This window comes from Salvelinus alpinus, chromosome 4, assembly GCF_045679555.1.
Source record: "Salvelinus alpinus chromosome 4, SLU_Salpinus.1, whole genome shotgun sequence".
Classification (NCBI taxonomy): Eukaryota; Metazoa; Chordata; class Actinopteri; order Salmoniformes; family Salmonidae; genus Salvelinus; species Salvelinus alpinus.
In genome coordinates, this window is record NC_092089.1 from 74,393,400 (window position 1) to 74,416,318 (window position 22,919).

Here is a 22,919-nt window from a genome sequence, read left to right on the forward strand (position 1 = left end):
TATGGCTAGTGGTTAAACACAAGGGTTAGAGGAATGTTATGGCTAGTGGTTAAACAACGGTTAGAGGAATGTTACGGCTAGTGGTTAAATAACGGTTGGAGGAATGTTATGGCTAGTGGTTAAACAACGGTTAGAGGAATGTTATGGCTAGTGGTTAAACAACGGTTAGATGAATGTTATGGCTAGTGGTTAAACACAAGGGTTAGCGGAATGTTATGGCTAGTAGTTAAACACAAGGGTTAGAGGAATGTTATGGCTAGTGGTTAAACAACGGTTTGAGGAATGTTATGGCTAGAGATTAAACACAAGGGTTAGAGGAATGTTATGGCTAGTGGTTAAACACAAGGGTTAGAGGAATGTTATGGCTAGTGGTTAAACACAAGGGTTAGAGGAATGTTATGGCTAGTGGTTAAACACAAGGGTTAGAGGAATGTTATGGCTAGTGGTTAAACAACGGTTAGAGGAATGTTACGGCTAGTGGTTAAATAACGGTTGGAGGAATGTTATGGCTAGTGGTTAAACAACGGTTAGAGGAATGTTATGGCTAGTGGTTAAACAACGGTTAGATGAATGTTATGGCTAGTGGTTAAACACAAGGGTTAGAGGAATGTTATGGCTAGTGGTTAAACACAAGGGTTAGCGGAATGTTATGGCTAGTGGTTAAACACAAGGGTTAGAGGAATGTTATGGCTAGTGGTTAAACAACGGTTGGAGGAATGTTATGGCTAGAGATTAAACACAAGGGTTAGAGGAATGTTATGGCTAGTGGTTAAATAACGGTTGGAGGAATGTTATGGCTAGAGATTAAACACAACGGTTAGAGGAATGTTATGGCTAGAGGTTAAACAACGTTTGGAGGAATGTTATGGCTAGAGATTAAACACAAGGGTTAGAGGAATGTTATGGCTAGTGGTTAAATAACGGTTGGAGGAATGTTATGGCTAGTGGTTAAACACAAGGGTTAGAGGAATGTTATGGCTAGTGGTTAAACACAAGGGTTAGAGGAATGTTATGGCTAGTGGTTAAACACAAGGGTTAGAGGAATGTTATGGCTAGTGGTTAAACAACGGTTAGAGGAATGTTATGGCTAGTGGTTAAATAACGGTTGGAGGAATGTTATGGCTAGTGGTTAAACAACGGTTAGAGGAATGTTATGGCTAGTGGTTAAACAACGGTTAGAGGAATGTTATGGCTAGAGATTAAACAAGGGTTAGAGGAATGTTATGGCTAGTGGTTAAACACAAGGGTTAGCGGAATGTTATGGCTAGTGGTTAAACACAAGGGTTAGCGGAATGTTATGGCTAGTAGTTAAACACAAGGGTTAGAGGAATGTTATGGCTAGTGGTTAAACAACGGTTTGAGGAATGTTATGGCTAGAGATTAAACACAAGGGTTAGAGGAATGTTATGGCTAGTGGTTAAACACAAGGGTTAGAGGAATGTTATGGCTAGTGGTTAAACACAAGGGTTAGAGGAATGTTATGGCTAGTGGTTAAACACAAGGGTTAGAGGAATGTTATGGCTAGTGGTTAAACAACGGTTAGAGGAATGTTACGGCTAGTGGTTAAATAACGGTTGGAGGAATGTTATGGCTAGTGGTTAAACAACGGTTAGAGGAATGTTATGGCTAGTGGTTAAACAACGGTTAGATGAATGTTATGGCTAGTGGTTAAACACAAGGGTTAGAGGAATGTTATGGCTAGTGGTTAAACACAAGGGTTAGCGGAATGTTATGGCTAGTGGTTAAACACAAGGGTTAGAGGAATGTTATGGCTAGTGGTTAAACAACGGTTGGAGGAATGTTATGGCTAGAGATTAAACACAAGGGTTAGAGGAATGTTATGGCTAGTGGTTAAATAACGGTTGGAGGAATGTTATGGCTAGAGATTAAACACAACGGTTAGAGGAATGTTATGGCTAGAGGTTAAACAACGTTTGGAGGAATGTTATGGCTAGAGATTAAACACAAGGGTTAGAGGAATGTTATGGCTAGTGGTTAAATAACGGTTGGAGGAATGTTATGGCTAGTGGTTAAACACAAGGGTTAGAGGAATGTTATGGCTAGTGGTTAAACACAAGGGTTAGAGGAATGTTATGGCTAGTGGTTAAACACAAGGGTTAAAGGAATGTTATGGCTAGAGGTTAAACAACGGTTGGAGGAATGTTATGGCTAGAGATTAAACACAAGGGTTAGAGGAATGTTATGGCTAGTGGTTAAACAACAGTTAAAGTAATGTTATGGCTAGTGGTTAAACACAACGGTTAGAGGAATGTTATGGCTAGTGGTTAAATAACGGTTGGAGGAATGTTATGGCTAGTGGTTAAACAACGGTTAGAGGAATGTTATGGCTAGTGGTTAAACAACGGTTAGAGGAATGTTATGGCTAGAGATTAAACAAGGGTTGGAGGAATGTTATGGCTAGTGGTTAAACACAAGGGTTAGCGGAATGTTATGGCTAGTGGTTAAACACAAGGGTTAGCGGAATGTTATGGCTAGTGGTTAAACACAAGGGTTAGAGGAATGTTATGGCTAGTGGTTAAACAACGGTTTGAGGAATGTTATGGCTAGAGATTAAACACAAGGGTTAGAGGAATGTTATGGCTAGTGGTTAAACACAAGGGTTAAAGGAATGTTATGGCTAGTGGTTAAACACAAGGGTTAGAGGAATGTTATGGCTAGTGGTTAAACACAAGGGTTAGAGGAATGTTATGGCTAGTGGTTAAACAACGGTTAGAGGAATGTTATGGCTAGTGGTTAAATAACGGTTGGAGGAATGTTATGGCTAGTGGTTAAACAACGGTTAGAGGAATGTTATGGCTAGTGGTTAAACAACGGTTAGAGGAATGTTATGGCTAGTGGTTAAACACAAGGGTTAGAGGAATGTTATGGCTAGTGGTTAAACAACGTTTGGAGGAATGTTATGGCTAGAGATTAAACACAAGGGTTAGAGGAATGTTATGGCTAGTGGTTAAATAACGGTTGGAGGAATGTTATGGCTAGTGGTTAAACAACGGTTAGAGGAATGTTATGGCTAGTGGTTAAACACAAGGGTTAGAGGAATGTTATGGCTAGAGGTTAAACAACGGTTGGAGGAATGTTTTGGCTAGAGATTAAACACAAGGGTTAGAGGAATGTTATGGCTAGTGGTTAAACAACGGTTAGAGGAATGTTATGGCTAGTGGTTAAACACAACGGTTAGAGGAATGTTATGGCTAGAGGTTAAACACAAGGGTTAGAGGAATGTTATGGCTAGTGGTTAAACACAAGGGTTAAAGGAATGTTATGGCTAGTGGTTAAACAACGGTTGGAGGAATGTTATGGCTAGAGGTTAAACAAGGGTTACAGGAATGTTATGGCTAGAGGTTAAACAAGGGTTAGAGGAATGTTATGGCTAGAGGTTAAACAAGGGTTAGAGGAATGTTATGGCTAGAGGTTAAACGGTTAGAGGAATGTTATGGCTAGTGGTTAAACAACGGTTAGAGGAATGTTATGGCTAGAGGTTAAACGGTTAGAGGAATGTTATGGCTAGTGGTTAAACAACGGTTAGAGGAATGGTATGGCTAGTGGTTAAACACAAGGGTAAGAGGAAAGTCTAATTTGTGTCGTATTAACTCATGCTGATCGCTGACCCTGATTTTGACCATGACCTTAACATGAACACTTAGCTTCAGAGAAAATAGCTCTTGTAGCAGCTCATCAGATGTGATGATACCACTTTAGTCCTGGTTTGACTAGTTTCTGACGTCTGAGCAATAGTTCCATAACTTACCAGCAGGGGGAATACTAGGACTACGGATGAGGTCATACACAGCTGGCATAAACAGATGGTTACGCAATTGCCTGGGCCATGTTCAGTCGCAAAACATTCTCAAACGTTGCAGATAGAAATTCCATGAATAAAGCTGATGTGATTCCTTATTCTACATGTCAGAGAGGCATGTTTGTTCTACATAGCCTATTTCTATCTGAATGTTCCAAAACGTTACATCGTACTGAGCGCGCCCAAGGATGAACATGGTCTGTCACAATGATGGGGAGCAGCAGCATGTGAAGGGCAATCTGGGGAAATAACGCCTTAATCTACAACGCAACACAGGTTTTGTTGTATTCTACTGTTAATCAGCAACCATGTAAATTGAGAAAATGACAATATATGATCTTTTTCCTCATTATTTGGGTCAAGAGTCGTTTGTGAAGTTGATCACACTTTGTTTTGAATGAGTACTGGCATTGCCGGATAACATTTGTATACTGACTTCTAACACATTTCTACTGATAAGGCATTGAGATATTGACTACACTAATACTCACCATGATGCCCAGAGCTTTGAGGATGTTCAGTTTACACATGGGACAAGTACAGTGCTCATTCAGCCAGGGGTCCACACACAGCTTATGGAAGACATGCCTGTGCAGAGAGACACAGAAACAAAGAACACGGTTGAAGAGCAGGAAACCACCTCCACAAACAAGCCCCACAACAGCCTATATGCGACTCTTCAAAGACAGACATGGCCCCTTTACGTCCTGCGATTGCACAATGACCGCTCTGTTTGAGCTGACAAGTTGGGCCTAGAGTATGAAAGAGTAAATATAACACTTTATTAAGGTCCTGTAATAAACCATTTATAAACAGTTGACTTACCCTTTCTGAATCATTATTCCTACATTTGTAAATGTCAATAAGCAATCTCTAAATAGTCAATTATGCATTTATAAACACTATTTTAATTGAACTGCCTTTCTCGTCAGCATGCTAGGCTTGCTAATGCTAAGCTAGCATGCTGATGAAAAAGGCAGTTTACTTAAAATAGTATTTATAAATAAAATGTATAAATGTGGACCCCAGGAAGGGTAACTGCTGCTTCAGCAACAGCTAATGGGTATCCTAAAATATAAAAAAGAATAAAACAAGACTTAAGAGATTGCTCACTGACATTTACAAATGTAGGAACAACGATTCATAAATGGTAAGTCAACTCTTTACAACCTGTTTATAAATGGTTTATTAAGGGACCTTATTATAAAGTGTTACCGAAACGAGTCACGCTTTAAGACACAGTGATCATTGTGGCGCAACTTGGACACAAGGTTGACATTGTCTGTCCGTCATGACACAAGACAGCCATTGTGGATCTGAGAGAAACTTCATGTTTGAGATAGCTTTCTGCTCCCTATTTTTATATGATGCCGGACTGCCAGTTTCAATGCACTTCAAAAGGACCATTAGGACCAGATTTACTGTAGCTTGTCTTGCCTACCTCATAATATATCACTAACCTTAACTGCTTAATGGCTTTATCAAAAGCATGGTGCATAAATCATTTCAACATTAAAGATCTTCATGATGAGCATCCATAAAACAATACAAGGCCCCATTACATCATCGCTAAAGAACAAATCCTTAAGTGCCAGTACCAACCATGCATAATAGAAAATACTTAACCGCCGATTCCTAAGGACAAACATAAAAGTGCATGTTGATTCTGTTAAGTGCCTGTCTAACATGGCCGGGCATTTCCTGGGCATGTTCTGTTCCTTATCGAAGCCACTTGCAGCGGCCCTCTACCAATGCTTTACTTTCTTTCAAGGGGGGCACAGAAAACAAGGGCTCCATACATTAATGATGAGTCTGTTTACCATACAATGGCTTGGGGAGAAAGTCAGTGGGCAATAAGAAGCAGTCCTGCAAGAGAGAGACTTTTGGATAAGCTGTGATTGTAGTGAGACTTGGATAAGCATGTGTGTGTGTGTGTGTGTCAATAAGCTTTGATTGTGTGTGTGTGTGTGCGTGCATGTCTGTTTATATAACCAGTGTGATAGTGTTTGGGAATGTGTCAAAGGGTGAGCTTGTGTAGTAGTTTGTGTGATTGTTTGACAGTGTAAATGTGTGTGTGACTGATGTAAAGTCAGTCTGTCTGTATGTGTATGCTGTGAGACACTCCAGTCTGGAAAAGATTCCGCTCACAGTCTTTGCCTGCATCCCAGAAGGCCCATTGGGCTCTGGTCAAATGTAGCGCACTATATAGGGAATAGGGTGCCATAGTAAACACACTCTTTCTTAGAGCAGAGTAAAAACAGAGAACAAAATGACAGTGGGACAGACGGGTAGATACCTATTAGATACTATAACAGATGCCATCACAGAACAACAACAACATACCGAGATACTTATGTTTGTTGTTCCTGTCTTGGTTGGTATGTTCGGTTTATCCAGATGGCATGTTACGGCATTTCAAATATTTGTCCGCTTGCCTACCTGCCTGGCTGGCTGTCTGTCTTCCTGTCTGACTGCCTGCCAGCCAGCCTGCCTGTCAGTCCATTCAAGTCTGACCAGAAAATCATCCCTCTATTGACAAGACATTGTCCTATAGACTGATATTAAATGTACAGAGACAAATTGAATGGCTGATGGCAGGTCAAGTGTACTCCCTTACTTCAATGCTTTTAGTTATTGATTGGGGATAGCAGCGTGTACTTAAGGGAGGCACCAGAGGGATTGGTGTTCAGAGATACAGTATGAACACAGAGGAGGATGCAGTATGCACACACGTGATAAGGACCGATAAACTCCACTCTACATAAACAGCCATGTTCACCTCTCTCTCCATTGTTCTCTCTCACTCTCTCTCTTTGCCTCTCCATTGTTCTCTCTCACTCTCTCTGCCTATCCATTGTTCTCTCTCTCTCTGCCTCTCCATTGTTCTCTCTGCCTCTCCATTGTTCTCTTTCTCTCTCGCTCTGCCTCTCCATTGTTCTCTCTCGCTCTTTCTCTCTGCCTCTCCATTGTTCTCTCTGCCTCTCCATTGTTCTCTTTCTCTCTCGCTCTGCCTCTCCATTGTTCTCTCTCACTCTCTCTCTTTGCCTCTCTCGCTCTCTGCCTCTCCATTGTTCTCTCTGCCTCTCCATTGCTCTCGCTCTGCCTCTCCATTGTTCTCTCTCACGCTCTCTGCCTCTCCATTGTTCTCTCTCTCTCTCTCTGCCTCTCCATTGTTCTCTCTCTCTCTCTCTGCCTCTCCATTGTTCTCTCTCTCTCTCTCTCTCGCTCTGCCTCTCCATTGTTCTCTCTCTCTCTGCGTTTACCATCAGGATCATGTCCATCTTGGTATCATTGCAGTGTGCCCTAAAACCACATACCTGATGAAGGGCACAAATCAAAAGGTACATTTTGGTACTACTAACATGACCAGTCAACTGCACAGGTTACTCCAAATCTGTAATTAGCCTACCTATGGATTGCAAACAGAAATTAGCTCTTTAGGTAGACTAACTGACACTTATGTATGCAGTAGTTCTGAGATAATGATTATTGTGCATTGCATGTCTTTCACCTAATTAAATAATAGCAGGTTGAGGCCTGAGGCAAAAAAAACTGTTTAAAATCAGTTGCAACGATGTCAAATCAAATCATTTTATTGGTCGCGTACACATATTTTGCTTAAGTTATCGCAGATGCAACAAAATGCTTATGTTTCTAGCTCTAACAGTGCAGTAGTAACAAACAATACAACACACACAAATAAATAAAAAAATGTAAATGAAGAAATATCAGAACGAGCAATGTCAGTGTCTGGAATACAAATCTATCTGTATTTGATGGTGTGTATAGACATTATGGACAATATATGATTAGAAAAGGTGTGTACACAGCAGTAGTTATATAGGATGAGCATTGACTAGAATACAGTATATACATGTAAAGTGGGTGAAACAGTATGTAAACATTATTAAAGTGACCAGTGTTCAATGACTATGTACATAGGACAGCAGTCTCTAAGGTGCAGGGTAGAGTACCGGGTGGTAGCCGACTAGTAACAGTGACTAAGTTCAGGGCAGGGTATTGGGTGGAGTCCGGCTAGTGATGACTGTTTAACAGTCTGATGGCCTGGTTATCAGTCTCTCGGTCTCAGCTTTGATGAACATGTACAGTCTCTGCCTTCTAGATGGTAGTGGGGTAAACAGGCCGTGGCTCGGGTGGCTGTGGTCTTATTGGCCTTCGTGTGACACCGGGTGCTGTAGATGTCCTGGAGGGAAGGCGATCTGGAGAGCCCTGCTCAGACACTTCTGACTTTTCAACTTCATTTAACACTAGCCCGACTATCAGCACGTCCACACCTTCTGTGAGGACGAGGTAATACTGTATATGAAGTCTTGCCCTTTTTGCCTCATAGGAAGGACCTGTGTTCTTCACTTCCCCTTCTCCCAGCCTCTCTGATTGCTCCTCTTTGACAGAGACTGGATAAGCAGGATGGATGGAGAGCATTAATGGTAGACGGCCCGTTTACATTTCTGATATCTGATCTGGACTGAACTGGTCTGAGGAAGGAATGGGTACATCGTCCTTGTGTCAGTTGGGCCAAACTAAACATTTACATTTGAGTCATTTAGCAGACGCTCTTATCCAGAGTGACTTACAGTTAGTGCATTCATCTTAATATGAATAGCCAGCAGCATACCACCCTGCATCCCACTGCTGGCTTGCTTCTGAAGCTAAGCAGGGTTGGTCCTGGTCAGTCCCTGGATGGGAGACCAGATGCTGCTGGAAGTGGTGTTGGAGGGCCAGTAGGAGGCACTCTTTCCTCTGGTCTAAAAAATATCCCACTGCCCTGTGTAGGGTGCAGTCTTTCGGATGGGACGTTAAAATGGGTGTCTGACTCTCTGAGGTCATTAAAGATCCCATGGCCCTTATCATAAGAGTTGGGGTGTTAACCCCGATGTCCTGGCTAAATTCCCAATCTGGCCCTCAAAATCATCATGGTCACCTAATAATCCCCAGTCTGCTCATTCCCTCCTCTCCCCTGTAACTATTCCCCAGGTCGTTGCTGTAAATGAGAATGTGTTCTCAGTCAACTTACCTGGTAAAATAACGGATAAATAAAAAAGATAGCTAGGGCTTCCTGAGTGGTGCAGCGGTCTAAGGCACTGCATTGCAGTGCTTGAGGCGTCACTACAGACCTTGGGTTCGATCCCAGGCTGTGTCACCTCCGGCCGTGACCGGGAGACCCATGAGGCGGAGCACAATTGGCCCGCAATTGTGTTCGGCAGGCCGGGATATCCTTGTCCCATCGCGCTTTAGCGACTCCTTGTGGTGGGCTGAACGGTGTTTCCTCCAACACATTGGTGCTTCTGTGTTAAGCGAGCAGTGTGGCAGGATTGTGAATCGGAGGACCAGCCTCTCAAGTCCTTAGGGGAACTGCAGCGATGGGACAAGACTAATTGGATATCACAAAATATCCCATTGGAGAAAAAGGGGTAAAAGAAAAAAAAACGATAGCTAGGTGGGACAACCTCATTGAAAGTACATTTTTCCTCAATAAAGTAGCTATTAGCAGAGCTAGTAGGTTGTAACCCCTTAAACACAGCCCCAATGCAACTACACAGAGATTAGACTGCTAATTTGGCTGCAACTAAATAACAACAGTGCATCTCCTAAGTCTAGGAACACCCATCTTCTCTCCATCTGAACTGATCTACAGATTCAAAATAGAGGTGGTCAGATGTCTACTGGGAATCAGCTTTCAGCTGTCTAGTTCTTTCACATTAGTGCAGATGAAGGAGATGAAGGAGAGGAGGCAAGTAGAGGAGCACTCTCTGGATGTTCTGACATCCACAAGGCCAGAGAAGAAACAGCAGATGGTCTCCAATAACAAGACTGCCGGACAGGGGCGGAGTGGTGTGTGTGAGACAGAAAAAGAGAGAAAGTGTGTCCGCTGCTGAGTGCTTATGTGTGCACGCATGTTGCGGAGTATATATATATATATATATATATATATACAGTTGAAGTCAAAAGTTTAGATAAACTGAGTTTAAATGTATTTGGCTAAGGTGTTTCACAATTCCTGACATTTAATCCTAGTAAAAATTCCCTGTTTTAGGTCAGTTAGGATCACCACTTTATTTTATGAATGTGAAATGTCAGAATAATAGTAGAGAGAATGATTTATTTCAGCTTTTATTTCTTTCATCACATTCCCAGTGGGTCAGAAGTTTACATGCTACCAAATACTAATTGAGTGTATTGCCGTTAAATTGTTTAACTTGGGTCAAACGTTTTGGGTAGCCTTCCACAAGCTTCCCACAATAAATTGGGTGAATTTTGGCCCATTCCTCCTGACAGAGCTGGTGTAACTGAGTCAGGTTTTTAGGCCTCCTTGCTCGGACACACTTTTTCAGTTCTGCCCACACATTTTCTATAAGATTGAGGTCAGGGCTTTGTGATGGCCACTCCAATACCTTGACTTTGTTGTCCTTAAGCCATTTTGCCACAACTTTGGAAGTATGCTTGGGGTCATTGTTCATTTGGAAGACCCATTTGCGACCAAGCTTTAACTTCCTGATTGATGTCTTGAGATGTTGCTTCAATATATCCACATAATTGTCCTGCCTCATGATGCCATCTATTTTGTGAAGTGCACCAGTCCCTCCTGCAGCAAAGCACCCCCACAACATGATGCTGCCACCTCCGTGCTTCACGGTTGGGATGGTGTTCTTCGGCTTGCAAGCCTTCCCCTTATTCCTTCAAACATAATGACGGTCATTATGGCCAAACAGTTCTATTTTTGTTTCATCAGACCAGAGGACATTTCTCCAAAAAGTATGATATTTGTCCCCATGTGCAGTTGCAAACCGTAGTCTGGCTTTTTTTATGGCTGTTTTGGAGCATTGGCTTCTTCCTTGCTGAGCAGCCTTTCAGGTTATGTCAATATAGGACTCGTTTTACTGTGGATATAGATACTTTTGTACCCGTTTCCTCCAGCATCTTCACAAGGTCCTTTGCTGTTGTTCTGGGATTGATTTGCACTTTTCGCACCAAAGTACGTTCATCTCTAGGAGACAGAACGTGTCTCCTTCTTGAGCGGTATGACGGCTGCATGGTCCCATGGTGTTTATACTTGCGTACTATTGTTTGTACAGATGAACGTGGTACCTTCAGGCATTTGGAAATTGCTCCCAAGGAGTAGCCAGACTTGTGGATCAAATCAAATGCATTTATATAGCCCTTCTTACATCAGCTGATATCTCAAAGTGCTGTACAGAAACCCAGCCTAAAACCCCAAACAGCAAGCAATGCAGGTGTAGAAGCACGGTGGCTAGGAAAAACTCCCTAGAAAGGCCAAAACCTAGGAAGAAACCTAGAGAGGAACCAGGCTATGAGGGGTGGCCAGTCCTCTTCTGGCTGTGCAGGGTGGAGATTATAACAGAACATGGCCAAGATGTTCAAATGTTCATAAATGACCAGCATGGTCAAATAATAACAATCACAGTAGTTGTCGAGGGTGCAGCAAGTCAGCACCTCAGGAGTAAATGTCAGTTGGCTTTTCATAGCCGACCATTGAGAGTATCTCTACCGCTCCTGCTGTCTCTAGAGAGTTGAAAACAGCAGGTCTGGGACAGGTAGCACGTCCGGTGAACAGGTCAGGGTTCCATAGCCGCAGGCAGAACAGGTGAAACTGGAGCAGCAGCAAGGCCAGGTGGACTGGGGACAGCAAGGAGTCATCATGCCAGGTAGTCCTGAGGCACTACAATTGTTTTTCTGAGGTCTTGGCTGATTTCTTTAGATTTTCCCATGATGTCAAGCAAAGAGGCACTGAGTTTGAAGGTAGGCCTTGAAATACATTCACAGGTACACCTACAATTGACTAAAATTATGTCAATTAGCCTATTAGAAGCTTCTAAAGCCATAACATAATTTTCTAGAATTTTTCAAGGTGTGCAAAGGCAGAGTCAACTTGGTGTATGTAAACTTCTGACCTGCTGGAATTGTGATACAGTGAGTTATAAGTGAAATAATCTGTCTGTAAACAATTGTTTGAAAAATGACTTGTGTCATGCACAAAGTAGATGTCCTAACCGACTTGCCAAAACTATAGTTTGTAACAAGAAATTTGTGGAGTGGTTGAAAAACGAGTTTTAATGACTCCAACCTAAGTGTATGTAAACTTCCGACTTCAACTGTATGTGTGTGTCGGGGGAAGAGGAAGTGTGTGTGTTTGTGGGTGCAAGTCATTTGGCAGCACTGGATCTAAATATAGCCGGAGCTACCTAGCAGGGGTTATGACTCACAGTGTGCTGCGAGACAAGACAGGCTTGATAGTGTCTGCGTTTCCAAAACAGACCAGACTCCATTTAGCTAGAGAACAACTCTCTTTTCTCTCTACCTTTGTCACACTCTCTCACCTTCCCTCCTTCCTGTGCTCGTTATAATTCTTATTTTTTTCTTCCAATACCTCCTCTGGTCTGTTACTTTCCGTAACTCCATCTTCTTTTCCCTCTCGCTTGCTCCTTTTTCCTGGCAAGAGCTTAAATGTCAACTCTCACTGACATTACATTTTCCACTTCCTTTGTAAAGCATAGTGATCCACTAAACCAACACGCTGTATGTGTGTGTCCTACAACTGATCCTAAATCAGACCCAAATGGTCAAACCAGAGGTGATTGACAGGTAGTAAAGACTCCTCCTATTGTATCAAGGTTTTTATGGTTTAAGATTTGTCACCTCACCTGCAGAAATACAGTATTAACTTTCTACCTTTTCTTATTGGTGGTGTGATACATCTTAATATGTGCAAATTAACTATGGCTGAACTGTGGGGAGGTGTGTTTCTGGTCTAGTCTGATGTGCGTCAGTGCAGTCGTCCCACTGAGCAGATCAGCAGGAAAGGTGTGAGACGGATCTGATGGGGGGGGGGGGGGGGGGGGAGGGAGGGAAGGAAAGGGCGCCATGTGACGGATGGGTGTGGAGATTGCCTCAGACAGGAGGAGAAACTTCAGGGAGGGGTAGAAACGCACTTCGGAGGGAGGGAGGGAGGGAAGGAGAGGAGGGAGGGGATGTAAGTAGATGGTGTGACATTGAGAATGAGTGGATGGCGGACATGTTGTATTCCGAATCCGAGTGAGAGTTTGTTGCGTGTAAGAGCCACAAGGGCTGTGTCAGGCTGTCCCACACTCCTAGCTTAGGATGTATATAGGTACACACACACCCACACACAGTCAACCCACCAAACACACACACACACACACACTCACTTGCAGGGCAGGATGCGGACCACATCGTTGAGCTGGTATCCCTCGATGCACACGGCGCAGTGGTTGAAATCCGGGTCTGTTTCCTGCAGCACAGAAGACAAACAGAACAGGCCAGTCAGTGTCAGACAGCTACAATGAACAGAAAGCAATCTATTACTGAGGAAGAACAGTGACAATCAATCAGACATTTTGCTTTTGACAATTCATATTCACTTTCAACCAGATGATAAATAGCTGGTTTGTTCAACAGGCCGAGGTGCAGTGCCAAACATGGTCAGTGTTTCCTCTTGAATGTTTGTTTGGAGAGACATCAATACCCTTTAGACATCCAGCAGGGCTGGGACTGAAAGTTTTATATTATTGTAGGCAGGTTGGCTGCCTGTGTAAAGGAACGTAATGGTAGGGGAAACATGTTCAGTATACAGAGTACAATTAAGTAGAGTACTCTTGTTGAATCAGCATGTCAGGGATGGAACTGATGGCCACGTTGCCGTGTCAACCACACCCATCACCGTGACAACGGCCACGGCAGGTGGCGGCACGTCTGACTGACTGACTGCCCTGGCATGTCCATCACAAGGTGTCATGCTTAAGTATGCCATATGAGGAAGAGAGAGAGGGGAAGGTGGGAAGAGAGGAGAGAAGAAGAGGTGTGAAAGGGGCAAAGAGGTAAAGGGAGAGGGAGTGAAAGACAGCGATAGAGGGCAATGACACAAAGCATGACAAGAGAGGTGCAGAGCCAAGGAAGGAAATAAGGAAAGAAGGAAAGAGGGGGTGATAGATTGAAAGACGGATGGCAGAAAAGTGTGATAGAGAGAAAGAAAGAGAACCGTTTGATAAAGAGAGAATGTGTGTGAGAGAGAGAAAAAGAGAGAGAGACAGACAGACAGAGAGATGTAATCAATGCTGTGTTATTTATGGAGGGTGGCTAACCATCTCTGCTGATAGTAGAGAAGCTGCCACAGAGGTGCACAAGGACAGACAGTTGCCCAGCCCCGCCTGGCCGGGGACTGAATTAGCACGCGGTGCCAAGCGAACAGGGAGGGACCGATCGATACGCCAGGAAGAACTGAGACAACACAGACCTGTCATCTCTCTAGTCATGCCTGGGAACACTAGCCTAGTCCGACATGTATGTGCTGACTGTACACACACACACACAAACATATACCTACATACACACAACTGTTCAAAAGTTTGGGGTAATTTCGAAATGTCTTTGTTTTTGAAATAACAGCACATTTTTTTGTCCATTAAAATAACGTAATATTTATCAGAAATACAGTGTAGATATTGTTAATGTTGTAAATGACTATTGTAGCTGGAAACAGCTGATTTTTAATAGAATATCTACATAGGCGTACAGAGGCCGTTATCAGCAACCATCACTCCTGAGTTCCTAAGGCACGTTGTGTTAGCTAATCCAAGTTTATCATTTTAAAAGGCTAATTGATCATTAGAAAACCCTTTTGCAATTATGTTAGCACAGCTGAAAACCAGATTAAAGAAGCAATAAAACTGGCCTTCTTTAGACTACTTGAGTATCTGGAGCAACAGCATTTGTGGGTTTGATTACAAACTCAAAATGTCCAGAAACAAAGACCTTTCTTCTGAAACTCATCAGTCTATTCTTGTTCTGAGAAATGAAGACTATTCCATGCAAGAAATTGCCAAGAAACTGACGATCTTGTACAACGCTGTGTACTACTCCCTACACAGAACAGCGCAAGCTGTCTCTAACCAGAATAGAAAGAGGAGAAAGTTTGAGAAACAGACGCCTCACAAGTCCTCAACTGGCAGCATTAAATAGTACCCGCAAAACACCAGTCTCAACGTCAACAGTGAAGAGGCGACTCCGGGATGCTGGCCTTCTAGGCAGAGTTCCTCTGTCCAGTGTCTGTTCTTTTTCCCATCTTAATCTATTATTTTTATTGGTCAGTCTGAAATATGGCTTTCTCTTTGCAACTCTGCCTAGAAGGCCAGCATCCCGGAGTCGCCTCTTCACTGTTGAGATATATATATCACACAATATGTTAGAAATTTGTAAGTGCTTTAGATCCTGTTCTCTCTAACTTTGTTCCAACCGACTAAACCATTTAGAAAGGGCTATGCAAAATTGGAAGAGCAGTGACAAGTACTCCTGGGTATGGGAGTTCTGGGTATGGGAGTTCTGGGTATGGGAGTTCTGCTCAAGTCTGACAGGTTGTATAGAACAGATAGTGATCCGTACCATGTCGCCATGCAGAGATACAGAGGACAAAAACATAGTACTGAGGCCCATCTGACCTAGTGGGGGAGGGGCAGTAGACCAGTTTTAAGACCCTGGGGAGTCTGCTCCATTTCCCCCCCCAACCCTGACTTCCTGTCACTGTGAGTGAGGAAAGCTGCTGTAAATGGCTGCCTGATTAAATATGAATGTTGTCCTCTACAGAGGCTGCTGGCACAGAATGAGGCCAAAGCACACAGCACAGACCAGGCCGTGTGTGAAATAGGCTTCTGCTAAAATAAAGCAGATCTGTGTCACTAATGGCAGATTTTCATGATGGCAGAATCTGAGCTTTGTAGGGCCCGCGGATGACTGGGGTTGTGGAAGGGCAGAGAAGTGTCTCTCACCACCACAAGTCACTTTGGACTATGAGACGGAACTGATGTGTTATCAGTTGGCTACGGATGTGATGGAATAGTCCCTGACGCGGCCTGAATGTGTCCTATATGGACTGTGACACATGGGTTACGGAGCTGACCAGTGCACTATTGAATGTGGTGAAGTGGTCCCGGAGTTGACCAGCATCAGTGTTGACAGAGATGGAGTTGACAGAGGCCTGGCCCATGTCCTAGGGACTGGTAAAATAGGTGACAGCGCTGACCTTTTAATGTTGGCACTGGTATTTTAATCAATTGAACAACAGCGCCTCCGTTTTGATTGAGCTGGACAATGGTGTTATTGTTGGTCTATGAAGGAAATGGCCCTCCAGCTGAGCAATAATGTTTAATTATGCTATGAAGGTCATTAGTTTAACAGTCCATAGCAGCCGCAACATGTTAGAGATGCAGTGAATGCTACTACATGAATTTCTGATACACAGTAGAAGTGATGGCTCAATTGGTTGGAGCATGTTGCTCATAACTCCAGAGTTACAGCTTTGGTTCCCACATGGGTCCACAAATAGTGAATTTATGCATTTGCTGTAATAACCATATAAAAGGTTGTATAGATAAGGGAAGGGCAGCAAAACATACTGGCTTAGAATGCTTTGTATTGTATCCCGACAGTATCAGGTATAATGTAATTAGCTCTCGACTGCAGCTTGTTACGCAAGCAGTCCTTGTCGGCTGTCGATGGTTATGGCAAGAGCTCGCCATTGTGTTACAGCAGGGGAAGAGCTATCACACGGTTGTCGCTGTTTCTCCCAAACCCTCCTTCCACTCAGTCATAAGGGCTCTTACGTCCAAAGTCATCAAGCATGGGCAAGGTTAACATCATTTATTGTCCAGAGGGACGTCGTGGCCTGAAACTGGTTGGTTATTTGTGACCAGTGACACTGTAGCCTGTTGTCATATCCGTCATCACTGTAACAGGCTGTATTATCTACCAAGAGCCTTGGCCCCTTAGTGCCTATCTTCTCCCCCCTCCCTTTTATCCTTCTGCTCCCCAATATCCAAGCGTGACATCCGGCTCAGTGAGGTCAATCACTCCCGGCGGACTTCCTCCAGATGGGAGGTTTCAATTTCTGCGGCACACTCCAAGGCCCATGGTTTATTCATGAACAGAGACCTGTCTGACCTTGACGAGGGCTCAGAGGAGAGGAGGGGCCGGACGGAGAGGACCAACCCGCTCTCCCCTTCTCCGAGCCCCGTCAGCCCTGACACTCTTCTTCACTGGAGACACTCTAAGAACCTCCGTTACACATCACTAGCATTTCACTTTTTCAGTCAGATGGCATTTCTACCATTTATTGCATGTATCATTGTAAGAAATGCATCTGGTGTTACTATAGGAGGATTTAGAAAGGATTTGAATCGTTCGTCTTCGTTTAGTTGTTCTGGTTACACACGTTGACTACCAACCACATATTCTGGAATATTTGAATAACGAACACAAGCAGAGTTTGTATTTAACATTCACAAGAGTGCAAGATCCCTCGATCAATAAATCAATTCTCTCCTTTGACACGTATGGCTGCAGCCAGCTTGTCTCCAATCACCTAAAAAGACAGCGTTTAAGCAGACACTTCCGTCCGTCCATCCATACACTCATCCATCACCTTTGACAACCTCATTCGGAGCTGTAAACCCTTTTCGAGGTGAGAGGCATAAATAAAGAAGAAAGCCTAATACGATAATAAACGTCCTTGTGTCAGATCCTTCAGGGCCACCATTCCTGGAAGGACTTGATTAGCGAGAGAAACATGGCAGAAGCCATATTACTAATGGTGAACCTTCAACCAACCATTGGTCCGGAAGAGAAGAAGAGCCAAGAAAGGACAGCGTGAATGGGTATTGGGAGGAATGTCTTGGTTTGTACAGGCAGAAATGTATTTATCATCTCTTCCTAACATCAGTCAGACAAGGCTGGATTATGGACCAAGATCAACTAGACTGGATATTCTCAAATTCTGGAAAGGCTCAATCCCATATCTCTAGACAGCATGGAAAAATGGCAATACATGGTTGAGAAAGTTACTAAGTTGTTGGACAGGGGGTGACATGGACAAGAAATAGTGCCGGCAGGTTTACCTTGTCCCCTTTCTTCACTGTCCTGGTTGTCAGCTTCCCTATGGCTTTCTTAGCTGCATCTCCAAGTCGACGCTGGCAGAGAGAGAGAGAAGGGAGGAAGGGAGGGAGGGAGAGCAGGGGGAGGGAGGGAGATAATATTAAGGTGAATCTGGAGAGCAAATGTAGCCTGAGGGTTGAATTAACAATAGGAATGAAATATAACTTAGTCGGCATAAAATACTCTTCTCAAACTAATTTCCCCAAACTCCATAGTGTAGCATGAATAGAAGTACAGTAATTCAACATTCTTTTTGCTTTAAACATTTCAAACTATTGGGGAATTTGTGCAAAACAGTGCAGAAACATCGACTTCCTATCCAGTCAAAGACACGATTGTTAGGGCGAGTTGTGCTGTAAAAATCGATGAATAATTCTATTATATTTGAATTCCCTGGCCTGTGAGTTTTAGAACGTCATGTAGCTCACTCAAACCATCCCCAGATGGTGTCAGAGAAACTAGGGTATCATATACGGTCTCCCCAAACTCCCAGTGTCCTCTGCTACCTTCCACCAGTAGGTTGCTAGGGATGTTGCTAGGAGGCAGGACACGTGACAGTCCTTCTGCCTGCTCAGGTCAGAGCCTCTTCATTCTCTCTCCAAGCGGACAAGAGAGATGGAGGGCATGGACAGTGAGGGATGTAATTGAAACTTGTGCATTTACTATTGGTTAATGTTGCTAGTTGTTGCTATGTTATACAGTCCTTTGCTTATGCCACCATCTCCTTATACAGTACATCTTGTTATTGTTCTATTACTCCATTCTCATGCTACGTTTATTATGAACAATATATTTATTCATATCTCTTCTCTGTACAGAACCACATCTATCTCATATGTCCTCTGGAAATAAAGTTCTCTATTTGTGTGTAAAGTCTCTGTGAGGTTGCCTTATTCCTCTGACCAGGAGGGGTCAGTGAATCACAGACCAGCCCAACTGGCGAGCCGCTCTCTTTCAGAGTTGATCTTTGGACATTTCAACCAAGGGCAGACTAAGGTGCCAACGAGCAAGGCTTCAATATATTGGGACAATGTCAAAAGACCTAGAGCCAGAATCTTAAGCATTTTACACTAATAACTGGAAAATGTTCAATGAAAAGGTCACAAAGGGCACAAGAATCAAACCATTCTGTCATCTTTAAGGCAGGGTTCTTCATGTCTGTAATTCCCGTCTGAGAAAATAAGTGGCACACTCTTTGCAGAGATGCCAAAGACGTCTGGGTGTAGCTGTACCTATGTAGCCACAGTGTGGAGAGAGCAGGGTCTAACTGTAACTATGTAGCCACAGTGTGGAGAGAGCAGGGTCTAACTGTAGCTATGTAGTCACAGTGTGGAGAGAGCAGGGTCTAACTGTAGCTATGTAGCCACAGTGTGGAGAGAGCAGGGTCTAACTGTAGCTATGTAGCCACAGTGTGGAGAGAGCAGGGTCTAACTGTAGCTATGTAGCCACAGTGTGGAGAGAGCAGGGTCTAACTGTAGCTATGTAGCCACAGTGTGGAGAGAGCAGGGTCTAACTGTAGCTATGTAGCCACAGTGTTGCAAGAGAGCAGGGTCTAACTGTAGCTATGTAGTCACAGTGTGGAGAGAGCAGGGTCTAACTGTAGCTATGTAGCCACAGTGTTGCAAGAGAGCAGGGTCTAACTGTAGCTATGTAGTCACAGTGTGGAGAGAGCAGGGTCTAACTGTAGCTATGTAGCCACAGTGTTGCAAGAGAGCAGGGTCTAACTGTAGCTATGTAGTCACAGTGTGGAGAGAGCAGGGTCTAACTGTAGCTATGTAGCCACAGTGTTGCAAGAGAGCAGGGTCTAACTGTAGCTATGTAGTCACAGTGTGGAGAGAGCAGGGTCTAACTGTAGCTATGTAGTCACAGTATGGAGAGAGCAGGGTCTAACTGTAGCTATGTAGCCACAGTGTGGAGAGAGCAGGGTCTAACTGTAGCTATGTAGTTTGAGTTTATTTTATTTTTACAGGGACAGTGCACATTAATCAACGTTTCAGTAAAAGTGCCGGTTTTAGCCAGCCGGCTAATTTTCAACCGCAGTCCCGCAGTCACAGTGTGGAGAGAGACATTTGTAAAGCACCTCATTTGTAAAACAGGCTGGTGATTTGGTGATTTAGCAACAGTAGTGTAGACACAGTGAGAAAGAGTGGGAGAGAGAGACAGCGATAGTGTTTATGTTTGTCAGGGTTGTACAGAGCAACCATTTTACTCGCATAGGAATTTTTATTTAGGGGTACCAGTGCGCCTAGAAAAATGAACGATTCTAGTTTCATTATCTGAAATGTTTTTCATTGTGCTCCTAATTTTTTTGGTGTTCCTTAAATTGTTCAACTTAAACACATGCGCGAACCTAAAAGGCCAGCGTGGAGACCTGTATGTGTGCGTGTAGTTGGAAAAGAGACAAAGGCTAGTGATGAAGATGAGTCTAGCGACTTGCTAAAGCCAGCCTGATGTGTTGATTCAATATAGCATTGTTCGGATGGATGGCTGTATAGTAACATCTCACAGGAGAGCCCCACCTTTGCCGTGGAAATCACCAGGACGGGACCAGGACCAGGGCGGGACTTTCCCACAGAACCCTGGGGACACCGTCAGGGGTGTGAAGATGTTACTGTTCGTAAAGAGTTATGAATGTTGATATGTCTCACTAGGAACACACTGGTTGCTGCAATGTTGTTTCCACATTTCAATGAAATTACACTGAACATAAATATAAAACGCAATATGTAAAGTGTTGGTCCCACGTTTCATGAGCTGAAATAAAAGATCACAGAAATGTTCCAAATGCACAAAAATATTATTTCTCTCAAATTTTGGGCACAAATGTGTGTCCATCCCTGTTAGTGAGCATTTTGTCTTTGCCAAGATAATCCATGCACCTGACAGGTGTGGCATATTAAGAAGCTGATTAAAACGGCATGATCATTACACAGGTGCACCCTGTGCTGGGGATAATAAAAGGCCATTAAAATATGCAGTTTTGTCACACAACACAATGCCACAGATCTTAAGTTGAGGGAGCGTGCAATTGGCATGCTGACTGCAGGAACGTCCACCAGAGCTGTTGCCAGATAATTTAATGTTAATTTCTCTACCATAAACCGCCTCCAACATTGTTTTAGAGAATTTGGCAGTACGTCCAACTGGAGACACAACCGCAGACCACATGTAACCACGCCAGCCCAGGACCTCCACATCCGGCTTCTTTACCTGTGGAATCGTCTGAGAACAGTCACCTGGACAGATGATGAAACTGTCCACATCCGAAGAATTTCTGCACAAACTGTCAGAAACAGTCTCAGAGAAGCTCATCTGCGTGCTCGTCGTCCTCACCAGGGTCTTGACCTGACTGCAGTTTGGCACCGTAACCGCCTTCAATGGGCAAATTCTCACCTTCATTGGGCACTGGCACGCTGGAGAAGTGTGCTCTTCACAGATTAATCCCAGTTTCAACTGTACCAGGCAGATAGCAGACGTTGTGAACAGAGTGCCCCATGTGGCAGTGGGGTTATGGTATGGGCAGGCATAAGCTACGGACAACGAACACAATTGCATTTTGGGGAATGCAATTTGAATGCACAGAGATACCGTGAAGAGATCCTGAGATCCATTGTCGTGCCATTCATCCTCCACCATCACCTCATGTTTCAGCATGATAATGCACGGTCCCATGTCGCAAGGATCTGTACACTGTTCCTGGAAGCTGAAAATGTCCCAGTTTTTCCATGGCCTGCATACTCAACACACGTCACACATTGAGCATATTTACGACAGCGTGTTCCAGTTACCGCCAATATCCAGCAACTTCGCACAGCCATGGAAGAGGAGTGGGCCAACATTCCACAGGCCACAATCAACAGCCTGATCAACTCTGATGTCGTGGAAGGAGCTGTGTCGTGCTGCATGAGCAAAACGTGGTCACTCTAGATACTGATAGGTTTTCAGATCCTAGCCAAGCTTTCTTTTTTAAGGTGACCAACAGATGCAGATTTGTATTCCCAGTCATGTGAAATCCATAGATTAGGGCCTAATGAATTAATTTAAATTGACTGATGTCCTTATATGAGCTGTAACTCAGTAAAATCTTTGAAATTGTTTCATGTTGCGTTTATATAATTGACGTCTGTGCCCACTCTGAACCAATGACATTAATTTGGGGACAGGTCGAAAAGCATTAAACATGTATGGCAATTTAGCTAGTTAGCTTGCACCTGCTAGCTAACGTTAATTTGTCCTATTTAGCTAGCTTGCTGTTGCTAGCTAATTTGTCCTGGGATATAAACATTGAGTTGTTATTTTACCTGAAATGCACAAGGACCTCTACTCCGACAATTAATCCACACATAAAACGGCCAACCGAATCGTTTCTAGTCATCTCTCCTCCTTCCAGGCTTTTTCATCGTTGAACTTATATGGTGATCGCATCTAAACTTTCATTGTATTACCACGACTACCGGCAAAACAGTTCGTCTTTCAATCACCCACGTGGGTATAACCAATGAGGAGATGGCACGTGGGTACCTGCTTCTATAAACCAATGAGGAGTTGGGAGAGGCAGGACTTGCAGCGCGATCTGCGTCAGAAATAGGAATGACTTCTATTTTAGCCCTTGGCGTCACAGACGCTCGTTGGCACGCGACGTGTCCGGTCTGGTCAGCATGCTCTTTCAACTGTTACTCTCTGTTCATCATATATGCATAGTCACTTTAACCATATCTACATGTACATACTACCTCAATCAGCCTGACTAACCGGTGTCTGTATGTAGCCTCGCTACTTTTATAGCCTCGCTACTGTATATAGCCTGTCTTTTTACTGTTGTTTAATTTCTTTACTTACCTATTGTTCACCTAATACCTTTTTTGCACTATTGGTTAGAGCCTGTAAGTAAGCATTTCACTGTAAGGTCTACACCTGTTGTATTCGGCGCACGTGACAAATAAACTTTGATTTGATACTCTGTGTTATTCTGTAATTGTAACGATGTGCGCTGAGTGAATGTTTTAATAAATAAACGCAACATAATACAAAACAAGAAACACGAACAACGCACAGACATGAAACAGAAACAATAACACCTGGGGAAGGAACCAAAGAGAGTGACATATATAGGGAAGGT

General features: G+C 43.5%; 1 protein-coding gene across 4 annotated transcripts in view; it reads right to left on the bottom strand.

Annotated features, from left to right (window-relative positions):
* Positions 1–22,919, bottom strand: part of LOC139574431 (E3 ubiquitin-protein ligase RNF130-like) — an 86,212-nt gene that overhangs the window by 14,552 nt on the left and 48,741 nt on the right. For all 4 annotated transcript variants that reach the window (XM_071398996.1, XM_071398993.1, XM_071398994.1 and 1 more), the window contains exons 5-7: positions 17,764–17,835; positions 13,027–13,109; positions 4,312–4,408 (exon numbers count right to left, since the gene is read on the bottom strand). In XM_071398996.1, the coding sequence (XP_071255097.1) occupies positions 4,312–4,408; positions 13,027–13,109; positions 17,764–17,835 (252 nt within the window). The remainder of the gene's footprint in view (positions 1–4,311; positions 4,409–13,026; positions 13,110–17,763; positions 17,836–22,919) is intronic.